This window comes from Spodoptera frugiperda, chromosome 10, assembly GCF_023101765.2.
Source record: "Spodoptera frugiperda isolate SF20-4 chromosome 10, AGI-APGP_CSIRO_Sfru_2.0, whole genome shotgun sequence".
In the NCBI taxonomy this organism is placed as follows: domain Eukaryota; kingdom Metazoa; phylum Arthropoda; class Insecta; order Lepidoptera; family Noctuidae; genus Spodoptera; species Spodoptera frugiperda.
Window position 1 is genome coordinate 5894238 of NC_064221.1, and position 22072 is coordinate 5916309.

The 22072-nt window shown below is 39.3% G+C and overlaps 1 protein-coding gene across 11 annotated transcripts in view; it reads left to right on the forward strand.

The window, feature by feature from the left end:
• LOC118277302 (focal adhesion kinase 1) overlaps nt 1-22072 on the forward strand; it is a 175868-nt gene that overhangs the window by 146403 nt on the left and 7393 nt on the right. For 9 of the 11 annotated variants that reach the window (XM_050696634.1, XM_050696638.1, XM_050696633.1 and 6 more), the window contains 19 exons: nt 4751-4863; nt 7808-7995; nt 8419-8574; nt 8930-9009; nt 9456-9612; nt 10165-10309; nt 12576-12697; nt 13326-13409; nt 13830-13911; nt 14011-14046; nt 14355-14477; nt 15162-15242; nt 15816-15968; nt 16671-16803; nt 17396-17528; nt 18027-18168; nt 18683-18887; nt 19549-19676; nt 19853-19989. In XM_050696634.1, coding sequence (XP_050552591.1) covers nt 4751-4863; nt 7808-7995; nt 8419-8574; nt 8930-9009; nt 9456-9612; nt 10165-10309; nt 12576-12697; nt 13326-13409; nt 13830-13911; nt 14011-14046; nt 14355-14477; nt 15162-15242; nt 15816-15968; nt 16671-16803; nt 17396-17528; nt 18027-18168; nt 18683-18887; nt 19549-19676; nt 19853-19989 — 2398 coding nt within the window. Of the gene's footprint in view, nt 1-4750; nt 4864-7807; nt 7996-8418; nt 8575-8929; nt 9010-9455; nt 9613-10164; nt 10310-12575; nt 12698-13325; nt 13410-13829; nt 13912-14010; nt 14047-14354; nt 14478-15161; nt 15243-15815; nt 15969-16670; nt 16804-17395; nt 17529-18026; nt 18169-18682; nt 18888-19548; nt 19677-19852; nt 20017-20055; nt 21223-22072 lie in introns of all 11 variants that reach the window. The other 2 variants (XM_050696639.1, XM_050696630.1) reach the window with 2 other exon arrangements.

Consider the following 22072-nt stretch of genomic DNA (forward strand, 5'->3'; position numbering starts at 1 on the left):
AGTTTACAAGTAACTAATGTAGTTACAAATAATATTTGATTTTTACAGTGTCCTTTTAACTATTATGAAATACATCGAACCAAGAACGATTAATCGTATTTTCTTTAAATCGGTTTCTTTCGGAGCGAGTCCCCCATCCTCAATGACAATTCCTATGTACAGAGAGAGAGAGAGAGAGACATCTAAAGAGACGATGACAACATTTCCATCTCTCTCACATAACACTCTCAAGCAACGCGTGCGACTGGGAAACAAGATTTTATCGTATTTAATATGAAATTAGGGATCTGTGAGTGTGCAACCGTTGTTCAATTTATGTAATGACAATTCTCGTTTCTTATGGTTTCCTAGTACTTTTGCATGTTAACTAAACTAAGCTGCTGAGTTTTCGTGAAATTTTGTCTATCTATCTTGTAAATTCTGTCGGTAATTTAATTAAAATGAAGAACGGAACCCCCTGTGAGTTTATTTGTACTAGGAGACACATAATTTGCTTAGAATTGATGTTTAGGGTTCATTTGAACAAAATATTACGATATGAAATCCTTTTTCGTAGCGTCTTCAATTATTGTAATAACAATTCTCGTTTCTTATGGGTTCCTAGTATTTTTGCATGTTTTTCTAATTAAGACTAAGCTAATTTGCTGAGTTTTTTTTTTAATTCCGTCAATCTCTCTAAACGCCTCCAAGTAAAAATGTACATTAAAAAAATATTCAAGAACGGAACCCACTGGGAGTTTTTTGTACTAGGACACACATAACTTGCATAGAATTGATATTTAGGGTTCATTTGAACACAATATTATGATATGAAACCCTTTTTCGTAACGTCTTCAATGTATGTAATAACAATTCTCGTTTCTTATGGGTTCCTGGTACTTTTGCATGTTTTTCTCATTAAGACTAGGTAAGGTAGGTAAGAGTAGGTACCCACAACAGAGAGATAGGAGACAGAGATTGACAGAAGTTCACGAAAAGCTCAGCAAGTTAGTTTAGTCTTAATGAGAAAAACATGCAAAGGTAGATTACTTCACTCATTTATTTGAGACCATCTTATCCAAGTAAAACAAAAAAAAATGGTATCTCTTTGTATCATGTAAAGACCAGATAGGTAGGTACCTAATTATTTCATATCCTTACGGATACCCTCCTTGTCTATGTACTTAACGTAATTTAAAATTGGTGCGGGTCGCACGATTTGCATGCTAGCGTGTCTATTTAGAAAAAAATAATAGGCAGCGCGCTAACGGACACGTATGCGGCCGACGAGATTTTCTTTACAAATGTCCGGTGCTTGTACTCGCTCGAGGTTTTGACTTAGTTTGTCTACAAACATATTCTTTGCTTTGTATGAAAACCTTTCTTCCTAAAACAAATTTTAAGAAGAAAAAAAAAATGTTACGAAAAATAAATATCCGGAACCCTTTTTTCTTTATTCGAAGAAATACCAGGAGTAAGGGTTTTGATTTTATTTAAGTACATTGAGTGCACTTGTACTGACACCGATCAGCTGATTTCTTGCAAGTGATGTAATGATTTCATTTCCAAATGTAGGATTTCATGTATCTTATGTATTGGAAAAATTCATAACTTCGTTCCATGAAAACATGAGTTTGAAAAACCCTTCCCGTATAGTTTGTTATGTCCTCTAGAAACCGTGCACTTGATGTGTATACCCCCTTTTTGTTACACGTTGTATAGATTGCTAGAAAACTATCCTCCATAAACTTTCATATCGTTCACACACAGAGACAAGACACCTACTATTACCATCATGTAGGTACCTCACCAACGAAAACAGCCCCATAATAAACCCACAATTTAGCTACATGCTCCAGCCTCACATTATCTTAATACTTCCTTATACGTGTAGGGAACTTCCATCAAATGTTCCCCAAACCGTGCAATGTTGCATGCAGGATTGGGTTCGCCTCTTAACAAGCTAAATGGCGGAACTAAGTTTCATAAACCTTATAACAATGTCTTGGTAATGTTACTGTTGAGCTACGGTAGAGTGTGTTAACTTGGTATAATAAAAAGGTAGTTATGTTGTGTTTGAGAGTATTAGATATTTGGAAGATGTTGATGTCTTTTGTTGTTCCCGTTAAAAACTAAAGATTTGTTAAAATCAGTCATATCATATCACATCAACAGCCTATAGCGGCCTCTTGTCGCTAGTCTTTAGCATTTTTAATCACCACGCTTGCTCAATGCGGGTTGGCGATTTCAAACTTATAATAAGAAATTATAAGCCCAGGTTTCCTCACGATGTTTTCCTTCACCGTTTGTCAGTGGTGCCTGGATAATCTTAGAAAGTATAACTCGAGAAAAGTCATATTGACACTTTTCCGTTGGTAGATTTCAAAGCTGCGCACTGTTGCATGAGAAGCAGGCGTCTTAAACCTCCAGACCACTACGACAATCAGTCGCTAATATCTATTTTGTGGACTCATTTAGTTTCTATATTTCAATCATTTTCAATTATCTCAATGATTCTACCCCAATTAAATAGCTTTCGAAAAATGGTATAACAAAAAGGTTATTTTTGCGAGAAGTAGAATTTCTGCGTGTATTTTTAGCTTGAGTGGAGTGGTCAGACCACCCTTAGTTTATTGAAGGGTTCGGATGCCCAGCGGTCAATTTGATTCGAACCAATCGAGGGATCAAACCTTTGAGTGGAATTGAAGCGATATGAAATTACTCAAATGTTTGAATCACGGTTTATGGAAGGTATTATATTAGAAGGCGTTAATAATGTTCTATTTTTAGCAATAAAAAGAATTTACGTTACTTTATGTGTGTAAATAAAGGGTTTTTAATATGTAATTTGATTTTTAATTCGCTGGCGGACATAGCGGTTAGTGTTTTTTTAAATATTAGTTATCTTTTGATAAAGAGAGAGTAGAGATGGTCCAAATGTTCTCACGCTTTTTCTGTCTTTAAACATAATTTATTGATTTGAATGCTTTTTTACCGTGGTTTCTATGTGCGTCTTTTTAATGTGAATATTATGCATATTATTTACTAGTATAATACATAGTATGTAAATTAAATAATAATAAAAACTGATAATAATATTTAGCTCGTATTACAATTATTCTAGATATCAGTCACATTACATCACAGTAATAAATATTTAAAAAAATGCGATATGGAAAGAATCCCTTCTACGTGTATTTTCCCTAAAATTACATACGTTCAGCGTTAATCCTCTTACGTGGGGTAATTCGCAGTGTAATAAAATAAACGTTCTGTTAAGGTAAAAAGGTTTTCGTAATGGCCAACAATTGCTTCTGGCCATTGTTCATTTATAGAAAAGAGGTTTGTTCCGATTCGATAAAATGGCGGCATTTCCCGCGTTAATTTTCAAAATGGCAGTTTGGTATTAGGATTTTTAAGGTTATTTGCATATGTATCTTTGATTTTTAATTGTGAATTTCGTTGTAAACTTCTTCATTTCACATAAATCAGAATTGTTTGTATTGCACCAAATGCGAAATATTTTATAAATAAAAATGGCCCTCCATAAAATCACTAGTTATTCTGCACAAAGGCGCCAAATATTTCTTAACTACACAATATAAAATGCCCTTGGATAAAACGTCTACCGTGTCGGCACCCAAAGACGTCTTTTGTAAAAACCCTTGACCAAAGCCTGACCAATTTTGTTAGGCGAAACTATTTTGTATTTCGCTATGGATATTTTTCTTTTAGGTTGAGGTCGCCATTTTCTTTTTTCGAATACAGAACAAACGTGAGCATTTCCTTTTATTGTTCAGAAACGAGGTTTAGGTTATTATTCTATGTTGAACTCATTTGTTTCATTTGTTGATGCAATTGTTTTATATTGTTTTCATTATATAAATTGATTCGTATATAAGACAACAATAGAAAATACATTATGTCTCGCGTAGATCTGCGTTCCGGCCCACGACGGGTTAAAACATTTTTACTCCTTCAAATATATTTTTTTATATCTTATTCCTAAAAACCTATTCATCTTCCGTCCCTAGAAAACTAAATGACACGATAAAAACATTTGTTCTTCAAGCTTCTTTTAACATATTTTTAACAACACATTACACCCTTTTTGATCGACAGTGTCCAAAAATAGCAACGGAACTGTCATTAAATTTCGTTCAGTAGTTTTTGAGTGACGCTCCCACTGAGAGCAAAAACAGATTCCTTCGCCCTCGTCGAAAATAATTTAAAAGAACTGGACCTATATCTAATGGACCTATATAACTATATCTACTTGTTTTAAATAAAACGTTAGAATATTATGTTTCAGTTTAGGTTTTGAAGAAAATTCAATTTCACTCCTAATTAATTAATCATCATCCTATTATTGAATAATATCTACAAACTTTAAATCCTGACACCACGGCCTCAAAAAAAACCGACGCGATACAGCGACACTGGCGTTGTGTTTCGTTGTGTGAGTGAAGTTACCGGAGGAAGCTACTTGTCTAACAAAATTGAAATGTTTTTTTCTTTAGCATTATTTTTCAATTGATTATTGTATTGATCTAGCTCTTTACCACTAACAACGTTTTAGACGGTTCCTTCTCAAAAATTGAGGTTTATGAATGTTTCATGCAATTATTCCTGAACTTGACTTCTTCGCTTGTATAGAATATACCTTAATGATTAATCACTGTGTAACTGTATTGTAAACTAAAATTGTACTTTGTACATTAATAATATAAAAAGTATGTATTTACTAACGTACGTCAATGTGTTGTTACAGCCATGAGCCGGAAGGTGGCGGGCGGTGCGGCGAGGGTCCGCTAGCGCGCGCCATGCAGCCCGCGCCTCCGGGCGGCTCGCCCAAGAGGCACCAGTCTTCCGCACCAGCACATGGTAAGAGCAACGTCTTTCTTGTCATCATAGGAGAATTTTTAAATAATATCTCTCTCACAGCTCAGTACCCTTAGTACAAGTCTGTTTTACATTAATTAAAGTACCTAATCGAAACGGAAGCGCGTTCGGCGCTCTGATTGGTTGATTATTTCAAGCCGGCCAATAAGAGTGTCCAACTCGATCTCGTTTCGATTACTTTAAACGTAAAGCAAACTCATACTAAGGGAACTGTCTGTATTAAACTGGGGCTTTGTTTCGATTTCGACATTTACTAAGGTATATATGAATTTGAATGCAATAAAAGCTACCGTTTTGTATCTCACCTCGAAAGTCAGTATCTACAGATTGACAAATATTAACTTCAAAAAGTAAATAAAGACTTCAAAATGTAAAAAATGAAACATAACATTCATGTACTGAAATCTTTGTATAAAGAAATACGACATCACACAACCACATAACATCACAACCCTTCCCCCTTTTTACCCCTACCTCCCCCCATAAAATGGACACAATACCGTACACAAGTTAAGCACGCATCGCCATCATTTTAACGGAAAAAGTTGCCTTTGTTTTCAGAAATCCGATTACACGCACTCCCCCTTTCCTCAGTCCCTCGTTTGTCCTCACTCCTCAACTTGTCCTCCACTCCCCCACCAATATATTACAGCTTAAAAAGCAAAGAAGAGGTTGTGCCTTTTTTAATGCGGAGAATATTATATTACCTGTGCACAGTTTTTAATTAAAGAACGGTTGGGTTACGTATTCATGTAAAAAGTCAGTTTGCATTTAATTTAAAAACTCTTTTGTAGAAACCTTCTTTGAAGATTTCGTGTCGTGTTTAAAGACTGTTTGTAGTTAAGGTCTTTTTTAAACTAGACATAGGACTGAATAAGTTTTTTATATGTTTGTTGCGTTTTAAGAATAGTAAATACATATACCTAAGTCAGTTTTGAGCTTATACAAGAGCCATTTACATGTGATAACTTAAGACAAGAGAAATATATAACTATACATGATTTTTTTGAAATAAACTATAAGCATTATAAACAGTCTTCGTTTAAGGGTTAATTTACAACAAAGTTAAAAAGATTTAAAAAAAATATGTGTCTCATTGGACAAACCAGTTTCGCAAAAAGTGGCGCTACTATCGACTTTGATCCTCTCACTCATATAAACTGCTACTGTCTACACCGTACATTACAAAACTAATCTTATAGTGCCAACACCTGTAGCAGTGAGCCAGGCCTATAACTATTAAGTAATAAATATCTACAAACAACCAACCTACGCAGTCGTAACTTTACCAAGGTAACAAAACAGTGCTATATCAATTACAAGCAATTCAGGGTACCAAGCCAAGGGGGATGGGCACCACTCCTTCACTGACGCACCTCGCCACGTGTTTAATTGACTCTGAGTTTTATTAACCCCATTACAGGGTTGACATCCATTTGGCTAATGATTTTACGTGGGCAGTTTGTTTACAAGGGTTTGTGGGACTTTAGGGCACTTTTAGGAGTGGAAGTTTTGGGTGTTGGTCAAGTAATTGTTAGTTCTGACTGAGATGTTGTGATTTAGGTGGAAAATTTCTGGTTAAACTAATTATTTGTAAGTCAATTCGTAGCTTGGTGGTTGGAAAGTGTGTAGTGATACCCTCTATCTATCTTAAACGAGTTACCTACTCCATTTTTCTAATGACTGACGAAAGTATACATGTCGAGGGTACGGTTGGCGCGGTGGATAGGCAACTGATTGCCGTACAACGTGTCTGATTTTCGCACGTAGCATATCTTTGTATGATCCATAAATTGTTGTTACGGGTCTGGACATCATGTGCTTGTGTATATTTGTAAAAGCACCCATGACACAGGAGAAAATCCTAGAATGGGGCAACGTTTAAAATTGAAAAATAATGGTATAATTTCTTAGCCTTTCCGCTAGTCACTTCTTTAAAATATTTGGTAAAATTTGACTAGGCTCGTAGAAGAAGAAAATCGATATTTTACCCGAAAAAAAAGGCGGACAACCCTTAGTATAATATTTACACCACTATGTACATATATAGGTCCCTTATCCTTAAGCGAAAGAAGGATCGTGTTGACATAACGCAAAAATCTGGACCTTCAAATTCTCGTAAGGTCCCAAAGCTCATATCACGTAAATATTATAACAGTAACTTTCATTTTGGAGTCGATTTATCATCGATACTGTGGAAAATCTCAGTGCAAACATAAATCTTGGGCAACGTGACCATCATACCGCATTTGGAACAGTGAGTGAACTGGGGTGCTATAAACTTCTGGCTCGAAGGTATTATTGAGAGAGCGGGATAAAACCAATCAATGATTTCACGTTGTAGAAAAGTTTTCATGGAAATATTATTTGATATGTATGTATGACCGTTAGGGTGTTTTTCACCACCAGAGATGTATAATGCTACGTTGCTGTGGATGTGTTTGGCTTCCACCAATCACGTGCATTGGTACTCGAAGTCACATTGTTAGTAGTTTCACAGCTTAGCTATTACTTCTTCGTATCATAACTAAAGAGCAAATCTCTAGTGCTAAAGGGCTATAGTTCAATTCACGGATTTTAAAAAATCCTAACCATGCTCATGCTATTTTAAAGAGGAATCCTAAGTGGGATTCTACACTCGCAGTACAACTTCGTTACTTATGTTACAAAATATTATTTTGACAAAATCAAGAAGTACGAATTAGCTTTACGTTTAAAGTAATCCAAATAAGAGTGCGTTCGGCGCTGTGATTGGTTGGTTTATTCGCCGGCCAATCAGGCACTCTACATAGTTTCGATTGCTTTAAACGTAAAGCAAACTCATACTAAGGGCACTGGACTCTCTACATTACCGACACTCCATAGAAATAACAGAACGTAAACCGAAAATAAAAACGGCTAAATCATTTCTCTGATTCTCTTCCAGGAGGCGCAGCCGGCGACCAATCCACACTGAAGGTCCACCTTCCCAACGGTGGGTTCAACGTGGTGCGGGCCTCGGCCGACGAGGATGTGAGGTCGGTGCTCCGGCTGCTGGCCGCCAGGTTGGCTGCCGGAGACAGGGTATACGCATCATGCTTCGCGTTGCGGGCGAAGAGGCTGACTACTGGCAAGGTATGTTGAGTGGCCTTCTTGTTTCTATGGATTTAAGTGTTTTCACTGCTATTCGGTTTACTGTCGTCGTCAGGATGGTTATTATCTTCTTTAGTACCAGTAGAGTCTTTAGTAGGAACTTTTTTCAATACATATTTTATCTTCTTCTTCATTTAACATATTAGTTTGTAATGTTTCTTTTTTAGATTATTAATATTTCGAAAGCAGGTGTCCTATATGACTAGTATTTTCTTTCTGTGGCTTACATTATCTGATATCAGCTGCTATTAAGAAACTTCATTATCATCTAAAATCGATACCTGTTCATCATTCCGACTATAACTCAAGAACGACTGAACCGATTTGGCTAATTTAGTATTTTCTATAAATTAATTACTTGAGTAAATGTCTATGTTAAGCTAATTTGCTAAATATGTTTGGCAGATCCGTTGGATCCACCAGGACACGCCGGTGTCGGAGCTCCTGACAAAATGGCCGGCGAGCGAGTGGCGGCTGGAGTTGCGCGTGCGCTACCTGCCGGCCAACCTGCGCGACCTCTGCGACGCCGACCGAGTCACCTTCCACTATTACTACGACCAGGTAACATCACCATCCCACATTATTCGCTTTGCAGTAATGACACATTAGAATACATATTACATTTGACACCACTCCTACTTTTTTCGCGGGTGTCCTAAGAGTCGACTAAAATAATACGTATAACAGACACCGGGCAGCAGTGCTCTCTGATAAATCTATTCCTGTTGCTGCGATAATAACTGCGATCCCCAACCCGGTTTGCCAAACCTAGAAATCACGGCAAACCCTTTTGTAGCGGACTTTCACGGGCAGTTGATTGACTGAATACAGTCTAAATCTTCACAGAACTGATAGAACTGATTACGAAAGTTATTGCTACTAATATGTACTAATTGTGTCTATGTTTGTGTTCCAGGTTCGACACGACTACCTCAACGCCAACCATCCAATGGTAGACCAGGATTTGGCGATACAAATATGTTGTTTAGAAATTAAGTGAGTATACTCACATACATATTTATACATATAGGGTGACTGGTAATTAGTGAACGATATTTAAACACGTGATTGTATTCATGATTACAAATAACTTTCCCAGAGAAACCTTTTTTGCATACTCATTATTTTTATTTTTGTCACAATACAGTAGGACTCTCTAGTGTAGATATAGAACATAAAACTTGTAATATAACTGGCATAAAATGAATGTTTCAATTAATATATCCACTATCTATCCCTTCAAGATTAACAGGGTTATCAAATACTAGAACCTATATAGTTTCTACATTATTATTATTTTATATTTTTTTAAAACGTTACCGCACGCTAGGATTTTTTTCAGTGGTTAGGTTATCGTGGGTGCGTTTCCAAACATACAAGTTCACATACACATTATGTTCATGTAGAAAAGATTAAACCAATAATTTATCTTTTAATTGCAGATACTTCTGTAAGGATATGCAAACATCTCTGGACAAGAAGTCCAACATCGAGTACCTGGAGAAAGAGTTCGGCCTGCACAAGTTCCTGCCCAAGTCTGTGCTCGACGCCATCAAGCCCAAGGTGCTCAAGAAGGCCATACAGCAACAGTTTAAAAAGGTAACACCATATATTCTAAGTCAATGTTACTAAAAGTACTTTCTGCTGTACTCAGAGTAATTTAAAGATTACTTAAACTATTCCTAAGTAACGATTTTGTATGGAAAACAATTGCTAAGAACTGGGTTAAGTAATCAGTCAATCATAATAATGACTCTGAGTCGCCGGACTCAGAGTCATTATTATGGTTAGTGTTTACTTTAAGTAACCTATGAATGTGTGATTTTACTCTCGTAACTTATCGAAGTAACTCGACTACTTTCAAGGCGCGATAAGGACCCATAATCACGAACGTCATCACTAAGTAAATGTTACTAAATGTACCTAGTTTACTTAATAAGCATAATATGAATGTGTGATTTGACTCTCTTAACTTATCGGGGTAACTCAACTGATTTCAAACCGCGGCAGGGACCCATAATCATGAGCGTCATTCCGCAAACGACACACTTATCGTACCGCCACCAAATCGCGTTACCTCATCAAACAGTTACATGTTTTAACCAGTAAAACTTTACTTATAACTTTATATTCTTCTCTGCCTACCCGCAGGTGGCCAACCTGAGCGACACGGAGTGCATGCTGAAGTACCTGGACACGATGCACACGCACTACGGGTACGACCGCGAGACGTTCACAGGCGCACTCGGCACCGGCTGGTCTATTCCTGTCGAGCTGGCCATCGGACCTTTTATTGGTGAGACACTGCTTATTCATTAGAGTAAATAAAAAGAACTTATTTTTTTATGTTATAAGCTGGTAAACAAGCAGACGTATCACCTGATGGTAAGCAATTGCTGCCGTCAATGGGTGTTTCTAAAACTATTTCTCATATTTGGATGTTTGTCTGTCAATCACGCTGAAAGTACTGAACGGATTTTGATGAAATTTTGTATACAGATAGGGTAAGAGCTGACTTGGGTGATAAGATACTTTATATCCCACGGAAACGAAGGCAAAGAAGCTAAAAAAGCTACTCGATACCTTAATTGGCAAACCAACCAATTCCACATTAAAAAAAAAACCTTTTTTTTGTTAACGTCGTTTAGAACAGAGAAGTATAATAGAGTTTTTTTAAGTGTCTTCTAAAAAAATTAGCTTATAAGGAGTTAACTGGTTTGCTAATTAAGGTATCGTAGTATAATACAGGGTGTCCCTGAAATCGCCGTCCAACGGGCACTAGATGATCAGCAAGGTTCCAACTGTTATCAGAAAAATATAAAAAAAATTCTAAGTCCTACAGTTTTTAAATTACAGTGACTTACGTGTTATCCACGAAAAAGTACACCCTGTGCCAGTCTTTTGACTCTTGTTGCTACAAATCTTTATTTTTCGTCTACAGTCTTCCTTACATTATGCTGAATAGTGCTCCAGTAATATGGAATCATAAATTCTTAGCCAACTGCATTAGATAGGAAAACATTGTTAGTTTTAGAGGAACCAAATACTCTGAATAAAATTTTCACCTTACTTTAAGTGACTGTACTGAATAAATAATGTATGGTGCTAGTAGTGGCAAATTTCACCAAAGTTGGCGCATTTAATAAGGATTATAAAATGGTATAGCACTTTGCGAATTATTTCTTAAATTCGACACAAAAAAAGATTTTTCAACGAAACTCTGTTTCGATGAATTTATTTGAACTTACTAAAAATTCTTATAGTGTACTCAAATCATACATTACAACCTCGTATGCACTAGACAACACTTTGCACGCGATTTGTTATCATCATGTTGAAAATCAGCATTGTCTGTCTACTCATGATTTCGCTTGCAGCTTTCGTCGGCAATATTACTAGACTTACTAGAGGAACTGATGTTGTGTATCATGTTTCACTAAATAATATTGAATGATTGCAATATGATGTTCATAGTGCATCAAACGCATTATCAAATGTGTAGTAAAATCAAAAGGAACGGACGCGGCAGCGTCATGTATACAGCATATCGACGCGGTAGTGGTATGGTGTACATGAGCCCTTACGCACAATTACTCGTCATATCAACATCAAAAAAAAAAAAAAAGTTACGTGTTCATGCCTTGTGATCAAATGCGGGATGAAGCATCAAATATTCTTTAGTTTGTCGAGAAAGGGTTATTTGCACCGTTACAAGGAATTGCAGGTAAAGCAAAAAATAATTTAAAAAATAAATAATCAACACGGCGCAAAAAACGCCAGTGCTCAGCTAAAATGCCGAAGCCCAAGTACGATGGCTCGAGATGCACAACACCAGTTCGTCTAGCGATAATATTACCGACGAATGCTGCAAGCGAAATCACGGGTAAACAGACAATATTGTTTGACAAGAGATCCTCGCTGATTTTCAACATGATGATAACAAATAGCGTGCAAAGTGCTGTCTAGTGCATACGAGGTTATAACGTATGATTTGAGTACACTAGAAAAATTTTTAGTAAGTTCAAATAAGTTCATCGAAACGGAGTTTCGTTGAAAAATCTTTTTTTGTGTCGAATTTAAAAAATAATTTGCAAAGTGCTATACCATTTTATAATCCTTATTAAATGCGCCAACTTTGGTGAAACTTGCCACTACTAGCACCATACATAATTTATTGAGTACAGTCACTTAAAGTAAGGTGAAAATTTTATTCAGAGTATTTGGTTCCTCTAAAACTAATAATGTTTTCCAATCTAAAGCAGTTGGCTAAGAATTTATGATTCCATATTACTGGAGCACTATTCAGGATAATGTAAGGAAGACTGCAGACGAAAAAATAAAGATTTGTAGCAACAAGAGTCAAAAGACTGGCACAGGGTGTACTTTTTCGTGGATAACACATAAGTCACTGTAATTTAAAAACTGTAGGACTTAGAATTTTTTTTATATTTTTCTGATAACATTTGGAGCCCTGCCGATCGTCTGGTGCCTGTTGGACGTCGACTTCAGGGACACCCTGTATATTCCTAATAATAACATTCTTATCCTTGACTTGTCCCCAGATATATCATACGTGTCCCACAAGGCGGGTGAGCCCCCCACGTACACGAAGATCGCATCGTTTAGCGACATCGTGGCCGTGCAGACACTCAAGTCCAACTGCACACAACAGTCGCAGACACAGGTATATAGAAAGAAAGAAAGAAAGAAGAAAGAAAAACAGTTTATTTGCACCATTATATATATATCACCTTTTATATGGAATAAGCCAGCAAACGTACAGACAGCACACCTGATGGTAAGCAATCGCCGGCGCCCGACACATGAAACATCAGAGACGTTACAAGTGCGTTGTCGGCCTTTTGGGGGTTAGGAATTTAAGGGTTGTTGGGGAATCACCTAACCTAACCTTACCTAACAAAGCACATCTACATACCTTACTACTTAAAAGGTTAGGGTATAGAGCCTAGCCTTTTAACGTGACATGAGCAAGCTCAGCTACTCATGGGGTAGCTTGAACCAACAGCTAATGAGTCAAAAAGAGTTTCGGATGCCTCAAGGTTAGCGCAGGACGTCCATGCTCAAGGTAGAGGATAGATAGAGGATCTGATAAATGTCACAGAGAATAACTGGAAGTAGATCGCTTGCAACCGACCAATCCAGAAGCCATTGGAAAAGGCCTATGTTCAACAGTGGATGTCTTTTGGCTGATATGATAATGATGTATGCCTTAATAGTTAATTATTGGCTGTAGACCTATAAATGTGTTTGAAATTACGCAGTTTAAATGACCTATGTGTGTATTGTTTCAGAGTGGCTCCTGTGGTAAGGCTGCGCTACAACTACGGGTAAAGGGAGCGACGGAGACGCTGACTATCACGTGCAGCAGTGTAGAGGTGAGCATTTTTTTTTTATTGGGACAAGCCCGCCACAACCTCCCGTACCGCAGCCACTCCTGTAAGCCAGGATCTAAAGATACAAACATGAAAACACCGGAACACTGAATTCCGGCGCGTCCCAGGGAAATGAATGGCGAAGAAAAAGAAAACGAGCTTTTACATATATAACTTAAGTGATCAAAACAGCTCCTTACTGGGGCTGTTTTGATTATTTTTTAATAACACTTGTATTGGTAGAATAACCCTTGATTGTAGTCAATAACACTTGTGTTGGGGTTGACACTGCCTTCAAAGCTTTTACAAAGCCATCTCCAACCCACCTGGCACGCGAGAACATAATGTCAAACCTTCTCATGTAGAGGAGGCCTGACAGGGGCTGTCGGTGATACTTACATTACTTCATTTCTGTTATTCCAGGCTGCAGAAAGTTTAGCAGATTTAGTCGATGGCTACTGCAGACTGGTCACAGAGTCACAAACCTCTTTATGGAATAGAACGAGTAAGTCAATACGCCATCTTTGTTTTATATTAACTGATTTATAATACGTTTGTGTGATTCGTACTGAAGATATTTATCGATTTATTTATTTATTACAAGCTACCGTATGGAAACAACTCAATTGTCAGTGTAAAAGTAAGTTTAGTTAATTATATTTCTTGTTAATATGCTATATACGAGATGCTTAACGTTGAACGAAAACGAAACGAGAGCGCGTTCGGCTCTTTGATTGGCCGGCACGATTAAACCTACCAATCAGAGCGAACGCGCTCTCGTTTCTATTACTTTAAACGTAAAGCAAACTCATACTAAGGGTACTGTATGGTCCACTTCCCTCTTTATTACATGGACTCATAACATACTTTCATTGCATTATATTATGTATTATATCGAAATGTTGAAATATCGACCTTGTAACATAAGTATTTGGTTTGCTTTTCCAGCGGAGATGAGCAGTAGTTCGTCGGAGGGTAAGACGAGTTCGTGGGAGGCGAACACGGCGACGCTACTCTCGGAGGACTACGCGGAGATTGTGGACGATGACGCCGACTACTCCACGCCTGCAGGTACACAATACTTTATTATTTAAAATTCCAGTAACTCTTAGCTTACGTAAAACATTGAAGAAGAAGTTGGACAAAATATGGAGGAGAGTCTCAAAGCAACGTTATGTGCCACAATGGCGCCTGTTGCTGAGGCTTCCTGCGGTGATACCGGCAATATCATTATAGAGAAGCCAATTCGGACGACACCAAAAATACGCCACAAGAACGGAGCGGAGACGCCAGAAAATTAAAAGAAAGCATAGAAAACTAAATCAGTGGCAAATAAATGAACAATGGAAAGTACGATAAATGGAAGGAAATATTATTATGTACCTCTTGTATACCTGTATAAAAGATACAATAGAAACTCGTTGTGTCTCGCGTAGATCTGCGCACCCGGCACACTATGGGTTAATTATTATGTTATCGGCTTACTCACGTAAATGTTTGACGAGGAACTCGACTTCCAGTTTCTAGCCATGCTAGAGGGTCATATTCATGAGCAGCATTCCGCGACACACAAAGCAGAGATTGTCACGTTACTTTTACCTTGTTGATAACGTCTTGAGTTCGATTCCCAGACTAAATTCTTAGAAAAGGCATGGAGTGTTCAGTGGTACCGCTATTTTTAATCAGTTTGTTCGTCCAATAAATATTGATGTAATGTTGTTCAGTATTTCAGTATTGTTTTAATGTTTGTTTCAGTTCGAGATTACGAGTTAGTGCGGAATCAAATAGAACTGACTGGCATCATCGGTGAAGGACAATTCGGAGACGTTCATAAAGGTTAGCATTCCTTAAATATCATCAAAACGTGATTTCAAACTTTATTTTGTTTATTCTGGTGTAATCTAACGATTAGATTTATTTCTTGAGTGCGATGAAGTATTATTCTTTTCACAGTAAATGTACGCGTTCACAGGCCCGCATCGTATGCATCGCACGCGCCGCACGCAACGGATTTTAGTTTGTCTTGTATAGAAACTCTTACAACTGCGTCCATTGATCCGTACTGTACGGACAGCATCATCAGCAATGCCTACGTGCGATGCGTGCTTATGACGTCATACGGAATGCGTACGATACGCACGATGAGGGCCTGTGGATCCTTACCTTTAGTGTGTATTGCGATAGGTGTACGATGAATTAATAAAACATTTTTTCTTAATTCGTTTTCATTTTGTTGTTAAAGAGGCAAACAAGGTGTGCTATGGTCCTGAAAACACTTATTTAAGTCTTTGACTGCCAATAGAAAACTGTTGAAGGCAAATCCTCCGCTAACGTCGGTAACCGGTGACCACTGTGGCGTTCAAGGTGTTAATGGTAATTTATTTAACTAAACACCTCCCATGTGTGCAGGCACGTGTAAGGTGACGTCGTCGAACCACCCGTCGCTGCGGCGGCAGCTGGCGGCGGGCGCGGCGCGCGGCGACTGCGTGCTGCCCGTCGCCGTCAAGACGTGCAAGATGGACGCCGACCTCGACACCGCCGAGAAGTTCCTCGAGGAGGCTTGTGAGTTGTTATTGGAACAAGTTCAAACCATAATTTTATTGTAACTTTCGTGAGACATACTAAATTAATTATTATGTTATCGGCTTACTCGTATTTGTTTGAAGAGCCTCTAGCATGGCTTGAAACTAGTCGAGTTCCTCGTCAAAGAAATACGTGAGTAAGCCGATAACATAATAATTAATGTTCAAACCAATTTTAAGCACGTCGAGTCCTCTCTTTTACTTTTGTTTTCGTTTCAAAAGTGATCGTTACTACAGTTTTATTTGACCTAGAATTTCTAAAACCTTTCAACAAATCTTTCTTTCAATTTAAATACTACTTCAAATTCTATTTCATACAATGATGATGGTGGTACGATTTATTAACGAATCCGCAGCTGGGGACTGCCTAGCGGGTTTTCGGGGGCTCCGGCTCGAAAAGCAGGAGTAAGAACGGGGTGGATTTTCTACACTAATATTATAAAGAGGAAAACTTTGTTTGTAGTCAATAAGAGTCTGACACTCCCTCGCCCTGGCGAGAGAAGACAATAAATGATTTTTCTCCACTCAAAAAAAAAAGTCAGTGCTGATTACAAACATGTCTACAGACGTTACACTGAATTCTGCCCCCATCAACATAAAAATTTATTATTCAAAACTATCATTATCCACTTTATTTAACAATATTCATCACTACATTAAAATATCAACCTTATACTTCTAGACATAATGCAGCAATTCTCCCACCCGCACATCATCGGCCTGGTGGGTGTGTGTAGCTCCCCCCCGATATGGATCGTCATGGAACTCGCTACATTGGGGGAGATGAGGGCCTATCTACAACAGAATGCGCACAGGTATTGTGATTTTGGACCTTTATGGGTACGGTATAAAGTTTAATTTTCATTGGTGTTTTTATTTTGAGAAGAATTTCAATGACTATGCAATTTAGTTCGAATCATATTTTCTGGAATAAAGGAGTAAATAAGCAGTCAGATGACCTTATAGCCAACCAATTAGCGCTGCCCATGAACAACCGCAACACCAGAAGAATTACAAAGGCATTGCCAACCTTTTAGAGGGAGCTTGGGCCTGTAGTAACTCCACACACACGGATTTGTTTCATACCATTTTTCTATGAGGCCGCGGTATCACTCCAGTCGAACTGACCCATTGGTATAAATGACTCTCCCATATTAAGATATACATCAATACATAGTATAAAACAGAGTTGCTTTCTCTGTCCCTATGTGTCTTTGTATGCTTAAATCTTTAAAACTACGGAACGGATTTTGACGCAGTTTTTTTTAATAGACAGAGTGACTCAAGAAAAGGGTTTATATGTATAATAAATGCATAATATATCACCATTGAACCTATGCGAAGCTGGGGCGGGTCGCTAGTAGTATATAAAAGCCATATTTATGCTGATTACATGTTTTATTACAGATTGGAAACCTGCACACTAGTCCTGTACATCTACCAGTTGTCCACCGCACTTAGCTACCTCGAGAGCAAGAAGTTTGTACACAGGGACATTGCGGCCAGGAATGTGCTTGTATCTACGCCAACTTGTGTCAAGGTTTGTGTTATAATTAATTAATTTATCAATTATTTCATGCATCACTTGTCCACAAAATAATGTAATGGCAAGCCCATTTGTATATAAAAGTAGGATCCGCTAAGATCTTCACCTCAGTGAAAGACAGGTTTATTAATTAACTTGTGTCACGCATAATTATGAGCATATATTATGAATTCTTTACATTTCTAGTAAAATACCGAATAGGTACTAGGCCTTTTACTGACTGAAAGGGTGAATTATCATTAATCTCACGCAATACAAAGTGAACTTAAAAGTGTATTAAAACTCCAAGTGCTCTATAAAGTTATTGAGTAATGTCATTGGTTTGTACCGTTCTAATCAAATAAATAAACTGGCTTTCTCGTCATTCTTTCTCACACCCATTGAACAATAGTTTCAGGGTTCTTAATATTTACAACTTAATTTAATAATTTCTTTCTATGCGTAATAAAATAAATTTCACATCTTTTATGCCATTTTCCATTCTCCGCACAGCTAGCAGACTTCGGTCTATCCAAGATGGTGGAGGACAAGTCGTACTACAAGGCGTCGCGCGGCAAGTTGCCCATCAAGTGGATGGCGCCCGAGTCCATCAACTTCAGGCGGTTCACGTCCGCCTCCGATGTCTGGATGTTTGGTATGTTATATAATATTATTGCTTTATGTAAAGAATAGGGTTGTTGACACTGATCCATAATTTGACTGCACGGTTGGCGCGGTGGCTAGACAACTGGCTACCGTGCAACGTGTCGCGGGTTCGATTCCCGCACGGAACAACTATTTGCGTGAATGAGAAAATCCTAGTGTGTGGCAATGTTTTTTAAAGAAAAAAAAATTAAAAGTTAAACTGATTAAATAATTCAAACTAATTCACGTAAACTAAAACAATGTTGCCGTTTGCCGTCACGCTCAGACGTCAGCTATCGCCTCTTTACACGGAATGCTCGTGAATTTGAGTCCTGCTATGATTTGAAACTAGTAGAGCTTTTCTCGAATAATTTACATGAATAACCTGTAAATTGCGATAAAATTATATCAATAACCATATTTGTTAGTAATTTTTCATTACCATTTATCCTACTCTTGATAACTTAAAAAAAACGGATTCAAGGAAATAAAATCACTATTTTTTTCTTATTTCTTCCCCCCAGGCGTTTGCATGTGGGAGATATTAATGTTGGGAGTGAAACCATTCAGCGGCGTGAAGAACAACGATGTCATTGGTAAACTGGAGAACGGGGAGCGGCTCGCACTCCCCCCTCGCTGCCCACCCCGGCTGTACTCTGTCATGTCGCGCTGCTGGGCCTACGAACCTAGTCAGAGACCCCCTGCACATCAACTTAAAGAAACACTGTTGTAAGTACTTTTTAAATCTCAAAGAGCCATCAGACCACCACAGATGGGGCCCAGTAGGGCTGATGCCAGATCCGGAGCTGCGGACTACCTAGCGGGTTTACCGGGGCTCTGGTTCGAAAAGCAGGAGTAGGAACGGGGTGGTTTTTAGTTAGTAAGAGTCTGACACTCCCTCTCGCCTCGCCCAAGGCGAGAAAAGTCATTGGATGATTTTCCCCCCTCAAAAAAAAAGTAGTTTTTAAATGGATTTATGGATTTTTCATGCTATTTTTACAGTAATAGTTTAACTGCACGGTTGGCGCGGTGGCTAGGCAACTGGCTGCCGTTCGGTTGGGTTCGATTCCCAGGCGGAGCATCTTTTTGTGGGATCTACAAATTGTTATTTCGGGTCTGGGTGTCATGCGCATGTGAACTTTTATGTTTGTAAACGCACCGGAGAAAATCATAGTTTGGGGCAATGTTTTTTTTTATTCGTTGGTAACGTATAATGTATAAAAGGGTTCTAGAGGGTTCTTTAAAATGAAAAATCGCTCCGGTTCTTTGCTCCGAAGTGTAACAGCAACAAACAGTAAATATTAGGTACATAATCAAAACAAATAAACAAAGACTTACCTCATCGTAGCTTACGTAATGCAAAACCTGACACAGTCGTTTTGTATAACAGTGAGATCCTGCAAGAGGAACGCAGCTCGGCGTGGGAGACGATGCGGCGGGAGAACAGACGCGTCGCCGCAGGATCCGTCAGCGAGGAGCCACCGCCCAAACCACAGCGACCTTCCAATAATATACCAGGTAATTTTGGGAAGCATTTCCAGTTACTTGAAGTAAAGAGCAAGCTGTCGATGTCGGTGATTTTTTTTTTTAAGATGTAGCATTATGATATTAATTGAAAATCTATTAATAAAGACAAATTGGAGTAATTTGATGCGGTTAGTGAAAAATTCTAACGTTGTATGTCTTGTCAACAGTGAGTGACAACGTCCCAGGCGGCGCGGGCGCAGCCCAGACGTACATAGTGGCACAGAACCCGCTCGTACTGGCGCATCTACTGCGGGAGAACACTGCGCGCGCGCATCTACCGCACGCGTACACCACGCCCGCCTCGGTATTTAACACTGTCGCCGTAGACTTCGCCGACACCCTGCCGGAGACCCACGACATCGTCGACAAGATCATACACCCCCGCCCCGACGAGAAGATCGACATCCCCCTCCAGACCGCCCCCATCCCCGCCGCCAGCCTACAGAAACTAGACCCCATCGTCCCCACCTCCACCCCTTCCGACACCCCCGACGAAACCCTCACAGTAGTAGTAGGAGCTCGCGAGAGCTGCGACAACCTCTGTCAGAACATTCCCAGCGTGTCCCCGCGCGGGGATAACGCGTCACCCATCGCTGCGGAAGCAGACGTACCCGAGCCGTACGCTAGTCGAGTTAGGTCTCTAGAACGTAACACTCGCGGTACGCTGTCCAGTGCAGAGCGCGCTCCCATCCGCATGGGGTCGCTGGAACGCAACGCCCGCGGCAGTCTGTCCCACCGCGGGTCCCCGGTGCCCATCGCGCCGTTCACGCGCCAGCACTCGGTGCCCGCGTCCCCGCCGCCGCGCACCCGCCGCGACCAGGACGTGGGGCAGTTCGCGGTGCAGGGCGCACTCAACGCACAACTGGCCGCCAGTGTCATGAACAAAATGCGAACACAACCAGATCCGCCTCTAGTAGAGGAGATATACGATTTTGGTGGGGATAATGTGAAGAGTTGCGTGGCGGTAGCGGCGCAGCGAGCGATGGCTCGGCCTCAGTTCAGACGGGAGAGTAGTATGGCGGCCTCTCATCCTTCTGCTTCGTACGGAGTTCCTGTAGGAGTCGTGCAAGGAGTGCCGTACTCGGGACAAGCTCGGCCGGCAAAGGTCCCGCAAGGTTTCCTTCGGTCTGCAAGTCCGCAGCCGTTCCAGCAGGTACAGCAAGGGTTCGCCCAGCCGATGGGAGTGGTGCCCCCCATGTACGGGCCCCCACACGGGTACCCAGGGGCCCAGCCCGTCATGTACCGCGCACAGATGGCGCCACAAGTGGCGGGCCCGGCGTACAGACCGATGGTACAAACGTCGGATGCTTCCACTGTCTTTGCGTCTAGGATGGAATGTCAGCCAGCAATGGCCCAGGCTGGAGTACCCATATCCAGCTCAATGGCTGGTGTGCCAGTGTCTGGCGTGATGACTGGCGTGCCAGTCTCTGGCGCGATGTCTGGCGTGGCAATGCCTGGCACAGTGCCAGTGGCTGGCGCGGTGCAAGGAGTGTCGGCAGGAGTGTCCCACGTGCATGGAGTGGCGCAGCCCGTGCAGGTGATTGGAATACCTTCGCGTAGAGTTGGATACACTTTCAGAGCATGATTATGTTCATTGGTGAATGTAAAAATTAGTAGTTTATCTAGAAATAATTACAGATAATCTAAAATAATATAAGTTTGCGTACGATTTGTGAGATTACAACTTTATTTTTTAAAAAGAAAAATATGAGAAAATTTAATTTAATTTTCATTCAACATTTAAGTTTTTTGCATTCACCCTTGACGTTCACAAATGGCGAGAAGTAGATACTTAGTATGTGTGTGTAGATAATTAGAGTACGCATGCGTGAAGAGTGAGATAGACTGCATTATATTTTCAATTAAAAATATTGTTTTTTTTTTGTATAGATTATGTTATTGAGACATTGGTTTGGTTGCGGACAAAGTTTTTTAAAGTGATTTTTTAAAAAGAACATTTTACAGCTGTCATTAAAATGTTAAATGAGTGTTCCATACAACTACCAGAAAGTTAAAATTCGACACAAAAAGTTATTAATCTGCCCCGTCACCACTTGATACTGGCAGTATAGTCGACAATACTATATAGGAGACTCTGCTGCCATTAAAAAAAAAAAGAGTGTTCCATATTTGTAAATATCCAATCCCATTCCCTAGAGAGGTGTATGTGTAAATATTTTAATTCTTATTTTTTTATTTTTACTTTTTATTTCTTTTTTCTTTTGGTGTTTTTTTTTTTGTTTTCAGATATTTTTGTGAGATATTGGGTTTCTCCGGTAGAGTGTCGGTTTTTTTTTATATTATATTTTAATTTAATTTTATTATTAAGTATATTTATTTTGTTTTATAACATTGTTTGAGATATTCATTTGTGAAAATTATTTTTT